Raw genomic sequence first — 14,346 nt, 5'->3', positions numbered from 1 at the left:
GGGATAGGGAAGAAATAATCGACGATGATAGTATCGAAGTAATTTTTTTTATTAGGATAAGAGCGGTGGACATATTACTCGAAAGAGCGAAAGGAGAGACGATGAGGTTCCACTTTTCGCTGGTTTCTTGTTAATGGTGTCTTCTTCTAACGTTGTCTCTGAAAATAAAGCATTAAGTACCAATCGTTCGCGATTAAACTTGTAATATGTAAACGCAAGAACGATTTTGTCCAGGTTGTATTTCTTTAAGCTTCTTTAAACTCTTTTTTTTCTTCTTCTGAAAAGTAGCCGAGGGCGTCGTTCTTCGCTGCAGCTTTTCATCGGATGATTCATTGAATAAAATTCGTTTATGAAGCAATATGTGATTTTATTGACATATTTTTCTAGTACAAAAGGAATAGTTACACGTTTCGTTTAGCTAATGTATTTCTTATCGTTTGTCGTTACAAATAAATGTGCAGCATATAGGTTCTCGTTTAGAATCCGCATCGATTTCTACTGTTAACGACCGATCATTTTTTTACAAGTATCGATTAGAAACTTAAGTACATTCTACCGTGTAAGTCGATAAACGGTGAACAAAATTTCACGCAACTTTCCGACACTTTGCAATTATTCATTTTCTCTTTAATCTACTCTACAATGTATCGTAGAAATTTACAGAGCTATTCTATATTACAATAACATTTTCTTTCGTTACTTTAGAGAGATTCGAAACTTTAAAACGCTAATATACAATACTTGCGTATCAATTTTGATTACAATTTTATGAATACGATTTTTTAACGATAGATTCATCGAGTTATCATTTTTTTTCCTTTTTATAGAGAGAGCATAAAATTCCTTTTATTTTCAAGCAAATTCTCAGATTAAATTTAGAAAAACAAATTCCACTTGACACTGAAGTTATAAAAATTGTGAATACTATTTCTTCCCTCCCCTCTGCGTCGTTTCACAACAAATCGATCGAGATTTTGTTCAAAATAGAATATAATGTAACCCACGTGAAATGATAAAGATTGGAATCACGCAAAAATTTTGATAGCAATTATATTTCATTTCGAACAAAATCTTAATTAACGATAGGAAGAAATAATAAATTTAATGTAGAGAAAAATCCATTTCTCATACGTTTTCTAATCTGCAAAATGCCTCTGTTGCGCACAATCTCGTATCGACAAATGTAGTCTTGAATTAAGGTAACCAGATTTATGGACAAATTCGTGAAACGAAGCTACAACCACGACTGTAGTCCTCGAATCTGCTTCTATACAGATTCGAATTGTTTTTCGATCCTCAGAGGCAGGGCCAAAGACGTGCGTTCGAGACAGAAGTCGGGACAGAATAATTGAATTCGAGACAAATAGGCGCCCTAGATTGATTTTGAAAGAATAATGGAAAATTTACGTTCGGAATTGTCTGAAACAATTCGATATATCTGGCCACCTTACTTAAATGTAAAAACTATCCAACTATTTCTACGTTGTACTAAGCGAAAGCTACGAAACACAAACACTGAAGCGTATCGGAGAAAGTTCGAACGTATTCTTAAACGTTAATCGTAAAGCTGTTTCCATTTCTTCGTAAACAAACGTCGATATGCTTTGTGTATAAATAATTAACAATACTGAGCAATTTAAACCTTTCAGAAGCAAACGTTTTGTTCGACACGAAAACAATCCGTTACGGAAACGCGGAACATTTAGAAAATTTTTTATCTCAATACGTCGACGTGTAAATGCAACGTGAACACAGTGCGTGAAGAAATGCGAACCCGAGGACAGCATTTTCAAAGGATATCCCGATCCAAAAAGAAGCTCGACAGCTCGTGTCTGATACAATCGTGTAATATTACGGTAAAAAAAATTTCATCGTACAATAAACATATACGAATAGAACACAGAGATAACAGAAGTATCTTGGATACGTTTCGCAAGAGAGAATGGGAGAACACTCCTTAGAAACCATTTCTAATTAAAAACATTACTTTTACCGTGTTCGTCTATTCCCATTTCGTGTTCGGCTATTCTTACACATTTTAGATTTGTATCAAACATTGTGCCATATAAAGTAAGAATAGAAATCATATATCCTATTTAACACGCTATATGTAAATATATCATCCACTGTATACAGCTAGTACATAATAGATATGTTCAAAGAATAGATTTCCCGTGAATAACAAATTTTAGTTGTTTATAATGATATTATCGCGTCCATACGCGATCGCGTATGAACAGTGCACCTTGTGATATCTTTGTGCATACAAAAACATGGATAATCTTACGTCAAAATTCATTGTCACTATTTGAAAATTGTTTCGAACGATAATCCTTCGCGTCTTAAGCCTGGATTCGCTGGTGGGAAAGTCTTTCGTTTCCACGAGCGGCAAAAACAGAAGGATCAATTTAGAAATTCTTTTAGAGAAACGTTTGGACGCTTTTAATATAGGTATAGATGAGCAAGTCTCGTTTATGGCACATAATAAACATTTTAGGAATGTTGATTTAGTAAAAAATGTCCATGTAAGAATGGAGCTCCCGTAAATATACCAAAAGCAAAGAATTGTGCGAACTGTTTCATTCTCGTTTGTTCTTTCTTTTTTTTTTTCCTTTTTTTCTTTTCGCATAAATAGTTTCTAAATATCATAGAAAGCAGCGTATATTGACACTGAGTTTTGGCAAGATATAATATATAATATGCATATCAAGAAAAGCTTTCAAAACAATATTAGTATCAAATACGATAATATCGTGTAATATAATAGTGTGTAAATGCGTTTTATGGATCACGCGTGTGTGCATATACAATATTTAGAATTATTTTCTCTAATACAAATTCACTTAAGAGAAAAACTCGTTAAAGGATATCGTTAATCATACAATATAATATCACAATACAAACGCTTATTAAGTACCTCCCAATTAGAAAGAAACTCGTAAACATTACAAATTAAGAAACTTTGTCTATATAGATCTTTTTTAGTAAGTAAATATTTGCAAACCTAACAGAAACAGAATCATAAATATCTTTTACGCTAACAAGTAAGTATATTTAAATTATAGTATCTGTTTAAAGTCAATGAGAGCTCGTAAGAAAAAACGCAGGAATTTAAGTAAATTATGCAACCTGTTAACTCTACATATATACACATACATATACACTATGTGTGTGTGTATGTATATACAAAAGACGAATCCATTAAAAGAATTTTGTGCCACTTAAAGTGCGTTCTAGTTTTGATATAAAAGTACACGTCAGTGCGTGTGCGAACATACCTCTAAAGAAGTACACAGACAATGCACTATATATAATGTACGTACTTATCTTAAAGGGCAATGCACAATTTATGTTGGGCGGAAGCGGTGACGTAATAAGTCCATCAAACCCATAACGTGGGAAAATAGTTCTCCTCAGAAATCCGTACTTTAGAAAGTGTTAACGCACCATTGATAAACGCAACATTGTCATCTCGAAAGGTTAGATCCTGTCTCAGAATCGCTTGCAGTTGACAACACATACGTCGGTGTGTAAGAGAGCAACAAATGTACAGCATCTTCTCGGTCGAGAGCTCGTAATTGTTGTATCAATGAACCCACGGTGCAATCAGCGCCCGCTGTGTTAAGTAATCTATCGAATAATAAATATTGTTCAATTCAAATATCAGTGCTCCTCCTAATTCTTCTACTAATACGTGATTACGATAAATCTCGACTCACCGCAACGTTGGGCTGTCTACTGTGCTGTCTAACTGAGCAACTCGATCCCCCAAACCGAGCCTCACGGCAAGCAAACACCAATCTCTCCCGTGACGATCGGGAGGATCGAGCATCTGTGCCAATCTTCTTTGAACAGCAGGTTTAATGTGCTTTATCGGTTGCTTTGTTCCAGGAAGACAGTTCTCTACTAAAGGTAGTCCGCAACCTACTATTTCCCATACAGTTTCCTCTCGACCATTTAAAGGATTTTTCAGCGTTGCTTCTTCAAGACCCTTATCGATTAACGCCGATATAACCGGTGCTGGTTCCCAAGAATATATAACCTAGATAATAGCAAGGAAAGCATATTAAGTACGTTCTAATTTTATTGCAATTACACTAATTTATCTATGATTAGATGACTAACTTCGTCGTATTCTCGAAGTTGACTAGGACTTAGCCAATATCTTTCGAGTAACATGCCAGGAGCAACCAGTTCAATTGTTGTCTCGATAGCGTCGAGAATAATGCTAAAAAGGGCAAAGCATTGAGCGCTGGTACCGCGCGGTCCGCGCACTCTTATTTCCATGCAGCTCTGTTCCTCATCTTCAAACGTAATAATACTTTCGCAAGGGCCGATGCATAACTTCGATCCTCTCCACCATTGATACAGATCCGAATTTGACGGATCCCACGTTTGAGTGATTTTTCTCAGTTGCGCCTAAATGAAAACATATTGTCAATCCGAATTTATCCCCATATAATTTGCCGAATCGAAATGATCTTACTGTTACTACGTACTTGCAAATGTGGAAATATAGCAATCAAATGATACAACGGTGCTTCCGATGGAGAAAGACGAAGGCCTGTATGAGGCAAAACATTGGAACATGATTTCCATGGTTCCCACAGTCCAGGTAAACGCTCGACAAGATTTAAACACGGAATTTCATACTCTACTTCATCGTCATCTACCTCGCACTGAAATATAAATGAACACCAATCTTTTTACCATTTTATTCAAATAATTATAGTATAAATATTTAAGTACGTGTATGTACCGGGACACACAAGTTTACAGCCTGTAAAGCTTGTAAAGCTTGCCCCGCGGGACAAGGGCAGCGAGCCTGGAAGTCTTCTAAAGCATAAACCCCTGTAGTACGGCCACCAAGGCGTCCTCGTTGTTCGAGACTCAATTGCCAATTGATTACATCCTGCCAGAACCATTCCGGACTTAAAACTATTAAATTTCCAGGAAGAAGCATACATTCCCCTAAATTCTAAAAATTAATCAATTATTGTACCGAGAATAAAAACAACACATTCGGAAAATTGAAGAATCACGACGTGTAATCATAAAAATAGAAACCTGTAATTGTAATCCAAGATGTCTGCAATGCTCTAGCGATACTAGCGGATTAATCTTTCTCACTTCCTTCAAAAATTCATCCTGAGTAAGCATAACCGGTGGCACTTCTAACGATTGCGCATACGATCTCCAAGACTCGGCAAGACCAGTCCATACTAGTGCGCTCTATAATAAAATGATTAAATCCTTAACAATAAAATACAAGGGGGAAAGTGTCTTAAATAATATTACACTGATGCAGAAAATATATACAAGAGTAGTATTCTTAATTGCATTGGACAGTAGTGCACGTATGTATTAATGGGACAAAGCATTAGAAAGAGAGAAAGAGAAAGAGAGAAAGAGAAAGAGAGAGAGAGAAAGAGAGAGCAATTATTGAATAAATTTACAGCTTCATTATACGCATCACTTTTATCAAAGGAATTGAGAAATAGTTCGACCTGTTTATCAAGATTCGCCAAGGGCACGTACGAGGCCGCAGCCCGCGGCGTGTCACGTCGGAGAATACTTTCTGCAACTTCCGGTCCTTCCTACATCATGCATTGCATGCAGTAAGGCTGATGTTAATAAACGTTAATGACCAAATAATCAGCAACTAAAATATATGTAGTTAGTAAATTGATCATGTGATAAGAGTGACAGCAGATGTAAACAAATTTACTTATAATCTTCATTATTTCTTTCTTTTTTTTTTAGGATTGTGCTGGATTAAATGTTGCAAATAATTAATCTGAATCGAAAATTATGAATAATACGAAGTATTTTAATCGGTGAGCTTGGTTACTTTTTATTGATATGTAATTACATAATTGTAATTACATATCAAATCAACCATGCATCATGAAATGACCATGGGTGTACTGAATCATAACTTCAACGAAAAAGAACAATTGCATTATACTTAGGAATGGAATGCTTCATTGAACATAGTGTTAACATTGCGGGATTTAAAATCAAATAAATACGTGAATCGTATAAAAATGTAATTGGCACTATGCAAATGAAATGACCCGATTCTAATCAGAATCGTTTTGAAAATGTTAATGCACACATTTATTTTTGCATGCTGTACAAACACTGGCGATATCCCTGTAAAAAAATGTGGAAGTATAATTATGTACACGAATATATTAAGCTGAACCTAATCCTTTTATATATAATATATATATATATATATTAGGCATAAATCTTTAATTGTGCAGAATGTTTTATGGAAATTGCAGTGCAACCGGAAATTCTATATTTTCGACTTACTTTCGCAGATAGAATCACCATTTTCCAGATTACACTACAATTTCGAACATAGCCTGTATATATCATTTGACTTTCCTTTATTTTTTTGCTAAACGAGTCGCTCGTGCAACCAAGCATGAAATGATTGCAGATTTTAAGGTTTTCGTGTTGATTTGAGACTCCCGGATGTAAACCATTAATACTCAAATGTGTCTATGTCTCATTATTACTGGTAATGTTCTTTTTATCTTTGACGACAATCTATTAATGTTACACATTTAAATACGATTTACATCCCACGTTCTCAATTTAAATCAAGTGTACAATGATACTGATTTTCTTTTTTTGACGCTATATGTGACGACATGCAATAGTTTAAATTATTTTGGTGTGTTTTAATAATTTAAATTTGAGAATATCAAAATTTTAATCTATTCGAATTAATTGAATGTGATTAGTTACAAACATTAATTACGAGTTATTATCGAAACTCGGTTAAAACTGAGAGACTCGCAATAGTATCTTTTTTAATTTACAACGATAGTATGATCGTTGATAGTATAAAAAGTTTGTTTTGTAGTATGTATAAAAAAAAACTAACTTTTGTAAATCGTATAATCACTTCACCTCTAAAAATTCCATCCTCGCACTATTCAAGTAAGATCTTAGAAGTTTCAGACCAGGACTAGAAGGATTAGTTGCGTCCACTGCGACCATTTGGGGCTCATCTCCCAAAATTGGTGTAAATTCTTTCAAAAAAGGTAAAAGCGGAGCGAGTAGGCTACCGCTATTTGAATTTGGAACAAGAGGCTCTGGAGCATAGGTGCCGACCAAGATTACTTTGACATCATTGTACTTGCCACCAAAACCTGTTGTACGAAAATAATTCCATAAATAAGTGCTTGCATAACTTGTGAAATAATCTAAGATACATGTTTCAAACAGTTGATTCAGTTCAATTTACCAAAATTAGTTGACGCGATACGATCTGAAATAAATCGTAGCCAAAATTTTACTTGTTGAAGTTGTACAGTAAGCGGTTCTCTGAGACTAACTGTAATAAGGTGTACGGCAGGCTGTTGAAAAGTGAGCACGTAGTGATAAGACGCTAAAAATTCTTCACGACCGCATAATTCCCAAAATACACATTCTCCACCTAATTATCAATTAATTTTATAATCACAAATATGCATTCACGTTATCGTGATAAAAATTACAAAGAATTGTGCTGCTCACCTACATTACCACGACTCCATTCAACTCCTTGTGTACCTTCATATTCACTGTCGCTATATTCAAAACTAAGTGAGCCATGCTTGCTAGTTACATCTAATTCAATACTTGGTTCCCTCTAAACATAAAGGGTTATATTCGGTAACAATTAGTGTTTAAGATTTAAGAAAACATTTTTTTACGATACCTTTGTGGTATAATTTTGACTTCTTGATCTTCTAAAAAAGCCAAAACTAAAAATGCCCGATTTTAAAGAATTTATCAAGGATGACTTTCCTGATGCACAATGTCCTAAGAGTCTTACATGTAGACGATCTATTGGTCTATGTGTTGGTTGTAACTGCTTAATGTAGTTTTCACGTTGAATTGGCTATAATTTGAAATATTATTAGAACAAAGAAATGAAAATTGCCATCGCACAGAACAGTTCTCATTCGGCAACATACATTACGAAGCTTATCCAGCAACGATGCGATATCGGGATGACCATATTTGATTGCTGTCACATCTGCCCTAATTCCACGATTCGTTTTGTCAACGTCACAACCAGCAAGGCACAAATGTCTAACAAGATTTATAAACCCGTGCCTAGCAGCCACGTGTAGTGGTGTTAAGCCTTTCTGATTCGGTGTATCCAGATCTATACCGTTTTCTATTAAAAAAGTTACCATTCCTTCATCCCCTGCTTCACAGGCTATATGTAAAAGAGTATCCTCTTTCTGTTTGAAGAAATATAACGCCTTATAGCATACTTATATTATCATATATAATATTAGATATGTATTAGAAAAAGTCTCACAGAATCTTTCACATTCAGTGGTGCTCCTTGCAACAATAACTGAGACACCGCCTCGACGCAGCCTCGTTTAACGGCACTAATCATAGCTCCACCAAGACCTTGAGAAGCTTCTGATTCCTAGAGAATAATAAAAACTATGTATTCAACATTTAGTTTAAAGATACAGATTATGTTTCATCCCATCAATTATAACATAATTATAGAGTCGTATATTTCTATATATACATGCTGAGAACAAAATTTATCCTTACAAATAAATTACCAATATAAATAACGTTTCTCTATATTACGTAGTCCAATGTGAAAATTTGTAAATATATTTTCTAATAATAGTAAAGGTACATATATATGTATATTCAATAAAAAAGAAAGGATTTGTTACATTTAACTTAATAATGTATATTCTGTAAAAAATAATGTGTAGGTATGATGTATAATTTGTAACTGTACAGATGATACTAATATCAGTCACGCGATGTACATAAATAAACGTTATTTCATAAGAAATCGGAAAAAATGGTATGAACGACTTGAAAATAAAAGTTATAGTCAGCTCTGGCAATTACAAAGGAAATTATAATATTGCATTCAGGAACAGACCGTGAGGATCCAAGGATGTTTAAGGCACGATTCTGCAGTTCCTCTTTCTCTGAAAGTCAAAGTATTTTGTCATTACTTCACATCCCGTTCTTAGTCTTTCCCACATGTCATAAAACTGAAATTTCAAGTATGCAATACTAAAAACATTTATCGCATCGGTCTTTGTTACGTATAGTAAAATAATCATCTAATATTCGAGTGATGCGATAAATATTTCCAATATTATAAAAATAAAAAAGATTTATCATACTTACTTTGGATCCTTGATCAACAAGGACCGTATGAAATCTTTGGCAATTTCAGATACCGTACTGAAATATTCATTGTCAAACTGATATTGACAAGCAGCAACATTTGCATATGTTTCTTGCTTGTCTTCACCTAGAAACGGCGATGCACCACTTAAGAGAATGTACGTTAGAACGCCTACTGCCCACAAATCAGTTCCCAAACAGAGCGGTTCATAATTTACTATTTCAGGAGCAACAAACTCAGGTGTACCAAATAATGCCCTATGCTCGGATCCAGGTACTAACCGATGTGAAAGACCTAGATCTGTATTTAAAAAAGTACAAATTATACTAGACTCTTATTATCTATACTTTCTCTCTTAAATTATGTTAATAATATATATATAGCGGATTATTAATACTTATAATTTACCTATTAATTTTATACTTGGCATTGGTGGTGGACTTGATAGAAGAATATTTTCTGGTTTGATATCTAAATGAGCAACTTGATGAGAATGTAAATGACTAAGCGCCATTAAAACTTGACGAACCTACAAAAACAGTTATTCACATTAGAAGTCACTTTAACTATTCTAAGATTAAAGTATTTGTATTAGAAAGAAAATTACAAACCACATGTGCAGCTTCTAATTCACTGGACGGTACCCAATGAAAAAGTTCTCCTCCTAAGATTAATTCTAAAAGTAAAACAACTGTTGTGCCTGTGTCAACAACTTTGTGCAGTGAAACAATATTTGGATGTCTTAGTCGTGCTAGTAAACCTGCTTCTCGGGCTAGAACAAAGACAACAATCATTTTCTTGAAAAAGGAAATTAACATTAGCAACTGAATATGTAAAATCTATTTACCAATATCTGCTGCTGCTACACCTCTGGCAACGCGTCTTTTTCTCATAATTTTGGCAGCATACAACTCTCCAGTCTTTATTTCCATACATTTTCGTACTATCGCAAATTGTCCTCTGCAATTTAAAGGTACATACAGACAGTTAAAATTTCATGCATCTATTGGTATCAGAAAGAGAGCATTACAAGATAACTTACTTTCCAATTGCTTCCAATAGCTTATAATTTTTTTCAATCGGTTCATGATGAACCTCCATTAAAGTGTCCCACTCTGGGCCTAATAGAAAAATGAAAAGTTTCATATGTTAAAACACAATTGTACTTTTATACGTATCATTTTACCAATGTATATAAACAGATCTATGCATTCTCTTAGTGAAATGAAAACATGGTTGATGTTAGAAAGTAAAATTATGAATTGAATAGAAAACAATATTCATAAACGTAATGTTGTTTACGTGATACAGAAAACAAATGTTTACAAAAGTAATGTATCATTTATCTCTACACGAACAACTTATCTAACACAGAGATACTATTTACAAATATATTTACATTACTAGAAATAGAGAGAACGTAACAAAAGGTATGTATGTTCTTTAATATTTGAGAAATAAATGCGTGATACTACTAAAAGCAAATGATTCATTTATTAACGATCGTCGGTCAAAATTAACAGAACATAGACACCTGTCAATCCTGTAGTAAACAGATATGAAAATCACTTCCGTGCACACGTAGCCACGTGGATGTATTCTCATTAAGATCAGAATAATCGTGTATTAAAAACGTCGCTGATACGTTTTGCATCCCTTTGATCGCGTATCAAAACGCAAAGAGATATTAAACATCTGCCAGCCTTGACAGAAACATCGACACAAATATTATGGTACAAGGATTGGACAAAAAAAAGAAAACAATTAAAAGGAAGTCGGTTTTTACCACCGTTCGTAGTTCCCAATTGGCGAGACGTGCCTGGCATCATCTCACACTCATGCTCATCGTTCAATCTATCCGAACAGTTTTAAGTTTCGCAAAGAGCCGTTACGAAAATTGTGTCCCATTCGTCGGCCTTCACTCATGCCGGCCACCCTACACACACAATCGATATACCTGTGTCGCGTGAAACGCCACCTTCCTCAAAACGCATCGCGACCTCATAAAACGAGATTTCTCAATTATCTAAGCCACTTCTGGTACACTTCTACTACTTAACTACTGTCTCTGAAAATTATTTAAATGTATACTCCCTCATTATTCAATATTCCCTGCGTATAAAATGTATTTTCCTTTAGAATATTTGATAATTTAGAGTATAAAATGAAGGTCAACAAAGTGAGATATTCATATGCCTTATATGTGTCGGCTATGGAAAATAAAATATGCATAGAAAAACGACACATTTTTAGTTTCGTTTAAAAACAATATCAAGACAGAAAAATGCTTGAATATATACGAAAAATTTGCAGACAACTCGTTCTGAAAATTTTGCAAATAAAAGTTGTTAATGATCCATTGCAAAATATGATTCATCGTATTTTCTCCCTCCATTCTGTTACAGAGTGGAATTATTCATATTAATGAGATTTGATCTAATGCAAGTAGTGGGCACGTTGAAGTTCAGAAAATATTTATGCAACATTCTATTATTGTTTTATAGTATATTAAACGTGCATTAAAATAGTCTACAAAACATTACATGCATACAATTTGCATGTTGATTTGAAGTTACACCCTTACTTCATATTTTTACAATAAACGAGTTATTAAAGCAATAGTCAGCAATGATTAATTATAGGAATAGAGCATTATTAGCTTGTTACATGTAGAAAAATAAACTGCTGAAAATAGTATGTACATAAATATCATATATGCATTCATTTTTAATAGCTTATCAAAGTGTTTTTATTGTTATGAAAATGCATACAGAGAAATAATGCTTTCCGTGAACGTGAATCGAGCCTTAATAAAATTATCATGGACATAAATTATTAAATGTTAACACAAGTAAAAAGCGTTCTGAGCTCAATATAAATCCGAAACTCGAATCTTCAAGTCTCTAATCCTTCGTAGACTCTTCTGTAACTTGTGCAGGTTGTGCAGTCTCGTTATCTGATTTCTTTTTCTTGCTTCCCGATACAATGTCGTCAATTCTTAGCAGCAGAATAGCAGTTTCAATAGCTGTTTTATACGTCTGTAATTTCACAGATAATGGCTCCCAGATGCCACGCTCGTTCATATCTACCAATTTCCCAGTCTCTCCATCAATGCCCCATGTCATTCCTTCAGTGGCATGTTTTGCGCGCAATGCAGTTAAGGTTCTGATGGTATTTGCACCACAATTTTGTGCAAGAGTTCTTGGGATTATTTCCAGTGCTTGTGCTACAGCTTTATAAGGCCACTGTTCCACACCCGCGAGCCTTGCTGCTTTCTCTGTTAGGAGTCTTGAGACTGCCATTTCCACAGCTCCTCCACCTTTAACAATGTAAGTACGAATGCAACATTAACAAAATATAATAATATCAGTCATCATTATCACATACAACTACATTTAAAATAAACATTTAAAATAAAACATTGTTTACCTGGTACCAATTTGGGTTCAATAAGAAGATTTCTTGCAACATGCAGAGCATCCTGCAAATTTCTTTCAGTTTCATTTAATATATCTTTACTAGCACCTCTTAAAATTATCGTACACGCTTTTGGATCTTTACACTCTGTAATAAAACAAAAGTATTCATCTCCAAGCTTCTTAATCTCAAAGAGACCGGCTCGGGTTCCAACGTCTTCCTCCCGTAATTCTTCCGTGCGATTTACAACAGTAGCACCGCAAGCTCGTGCAATTCTATTAATATCACTTTTTCTCAATCTACGAATTGCGGAAATTCCAGCTTTGAGAAGATAGTGTTGCGCCAAATCCGATACCCCCTTCTCAGTAATCACTACGTCAGGTTTTACAGATATAATTTCTTCGCACATTTTCTTAACAAATTCTTCTTCCAATTCTAAGATCCTGGTAAAATCTGTATCCTTCATTATTTCTATATTAGTTTGAGACTCTCCCTTTTTATATTCCAATGAACAATCCAATAAAACTATTCTAGGATCCTTAATGTATCTTTTCATTTTTGGATGCGTAACATCCTTGTTGATCATCACACCCTTAAGAACAGTACTGTCTTCGATAGTACCACCAGGGATTTTCTCTACCTTTGCGTAACGCTTTATATCTATTTCTCTTCTGCCATTTTCTTCAAGCATAACAGTGTAAACTGCGTCTAAAGCAATCTGACATGCTAATTCAGACCAGCGTCCAATAAATTTGGTTCCCACACAGGAATTTATAACCTGCATCAATTTGGCTTTATCGTTGCAATCAAGATCCGTGCTGACCTGTTCGTTAAGAATAGCCACCATATCTTCCAAAGCTTGACGGAATGCTCTTATTATGACCGTAGGATGCATATTCTGTTCAAGAAAGGGTTCCGCAGTAGCTAAAATTTCTCCCGCTAATACAATAACTGATGTGGTGCCATCTCCGACTTCTTCATCCTGTGTTCTAGCTATCTCTATCATAGATTTTCCAGCAGGATGTTGCACAGTTATTTCACGTAATATAGCATTCCCATCGTTGGTCATAACTATACCTCCCATAGGGTCCATTAACATTTTCAACATTGCCTGTGGTCCCAGACATGTTCTAATGACATCCGCAATAGCCTTTATAAAAAAATAAAAAGAATAATATTAATTTTATTAGAATTAGATATATGTCTGAATGGTCGTAAGTTGGAAATGATTAATATTATTTAAATATGACAAATATCAGTTGTAGCGAGCAAATGAAAATTAAAATCGGTTAGAATAATGGTCAGTTATTTTCCGAAAAAAAGTGCACGTGGGCGTATAGCCATTTGACGAAGGCCTTAAAAGGTAAATACGTGAATTACGCATCGTACAAGCTCACCTTTCCAGCTTGGATATTTTCCCTCTGAACCTTCCGGCCGGAATCCCGTTTCGTATTTTGACCTGCAATAATTAAAGCACACGACATCGTGAAAAGGATTTCGTCCAATCGAGCATTAAAACAAACGAGAATCGAAGCCACTCGGTTATTTTCACATACTTAATACCACGATCGGAGCAGACCCTGGCCCAAACATTTTTCTTCAACTTCCGTGCGGGAAAGTACTGGCTGCAAAAATACCGACAGAAAGTGACACTTAAGTACACGCCTGACTTTTTCCAGAAGAGAACGAAAGATGAGACCTCGCAATAATTGATTAGGAACGAGAGTGACGATTGGAGAATA

General features: G+C 34.7%; 2 protein-coding genes across 6 annotated transcripts; both read right to left on the bottom strand.

The window, feature by feature from the left end:
• Nucleotides 1–1,402: 1,402 nt before the first annotated feature.
• On the bottom strand, nucleotides 1,403–11,221 carry LOC143433667 (death-associated protein kinase 1). 5 transcript variants are annotated; one of them, XM_076911122.1, is made up of 21 exons: nucleotides 10,974–11,221; nucleotides 10,722–10,890; nucleotides 10,230–10,308; nucleotides 10,035–10,147; nucleotides 9,799–9,959; nucleotides 9,596–9,716; nucleotides 9,187–9,487; nucleotides 8,933–8,981; nucleotides 8,333–8,449; nucleotides 7,980–8,252; nucleotides 7,721–7,903; nucleotides 7,537–7,651; nucleotides 7,265–7,456; nucleotides 6,928–7,169; nucleotides 5,508–5,597; nucleotides 5,068–5,232; nucleotides 4,760–4,978; nucleotides 4,500–4,679; nucleotides 4,126–4,419; nucleotides 3,720–4,042; nucleotides 1,403–3,630 (listed from the first exon to the last, which is right to left on the bottom strand). In XM_076911122.1, exons 3-21 carry the CDS (start codon nucleotides 10,286–10,288, stop codon nucleotides 3,468–3,470), a joined length of 3,360 nt encoding a protein of 1,119 aa, XP_076767237.1. In that variant the 5' UTR covers nucleotides 10,289–10,308; nucleotides 10,722–10,890; nucleotides 10,974–11,221; the 3' UTR covers nucleotides 1,403–3,467. The 5 variants fall into 5 exon arrangements, with proteins under 5 accessions (XP_076767237.1, XP_076767238.1, XP_076767235.1 ...); XM_076911123.1 differs by having other exon boundaries at nucleotides 10,977–11,221; XM_076911120.1 differs by lacking the exon at nucleotides 10,722–10,890.
• Nucleotides 11,222–11,911: 690 nt separating this feature from the next.
• On the bottom strand, nucleotides 11,912–14,344 carry Cct3 (chaperonin containing TCP1 subunit 3). The gene is made up of 4 exons (XM_076911078.1): nucleotides 14,161–14,344; nucleotides 14,002–14,063; nucleotides 12,617–13,754; nucleotides 11,912–12,506 (listed from the first exon to the last, which is right to left on the bottom strand). Exons 1-4 carry the CDS (start codon nucleotides 14,195–14,197, stop codon nucleotides 12,091–12,093), a joined length of 1,653 nt encoding a protein of 550 aa, XP_076767193.1. The 5' UTR covers nucleotides 14,198–14,344; the 3' UTR covers nucleotides 11,912–12,090.
• Between the last annotated feature and the right edge of the window lie 2 nt (nucleotides 14,345–14,346).

Source organism: Xylocopa sonorina, chromosome 3, assembly GCF_050948175.1.
Source record: "Xylocopa sonorina isolate GNS202 chromosome 3, iyXylSono1_principal, whole genome shotgun sequence".
NCBI classification, from domain to species: domain Eukaryota; kingdom Metazoa; phylum Arthropoda; class Insecta; order Hymenoptera; family Apidae; genus Xylocopa; species Xylocopa sonorina.
Note: the sequence above shows the minus strand (reverse complement) of the source record. Positions and strands in the feature narration are given on the sequence as shown.

Bases quoted from the DNA above. Each gene is read 5' to 3' on its own strand.
- Cct3 (XM_076911078.1), bottom strand. From the start codon at position 14,197: ATGTTTGGGCCAGGGTCTGCTCCGATCGTGGTATTAA. The intron at 13,755-14,001 runs GTGAGCTTGTAC...TTTTTTATAAAG, and splicing joins AAAATATCCAAGCTGGAAAG to GCTATTGCGGATGTCATTAG. The intron at 12,507-12,616 runs GTAAACAATGTT...ACATTGTTAAAG, and splicing joins TGAACCCAAATTGGTACCAG to GTGGAGGAGCTGTGGAAATG.
- LOC143433667 (XM_076911120.1), bottom strand. From the start codon at position 11,016: ATGATGCCAGGCACGTCTCGCCAATTGGGAACTACGAACGGTG. The intron at 10,148-10,229 runs GTAAGTTATCTT...TTTAAATTGCAG, and splicing joins CTATTGGAAGCAATTGGAAA to AGGACAATTTGCGATAGTAC. The intron at 9,488-9,595 runs GTAAATTATAAG...TTTTAAATACAG, and splicing joins GCCAAGTATAAAATTAATAG to ATCTAGGTCTTTCACATCGG.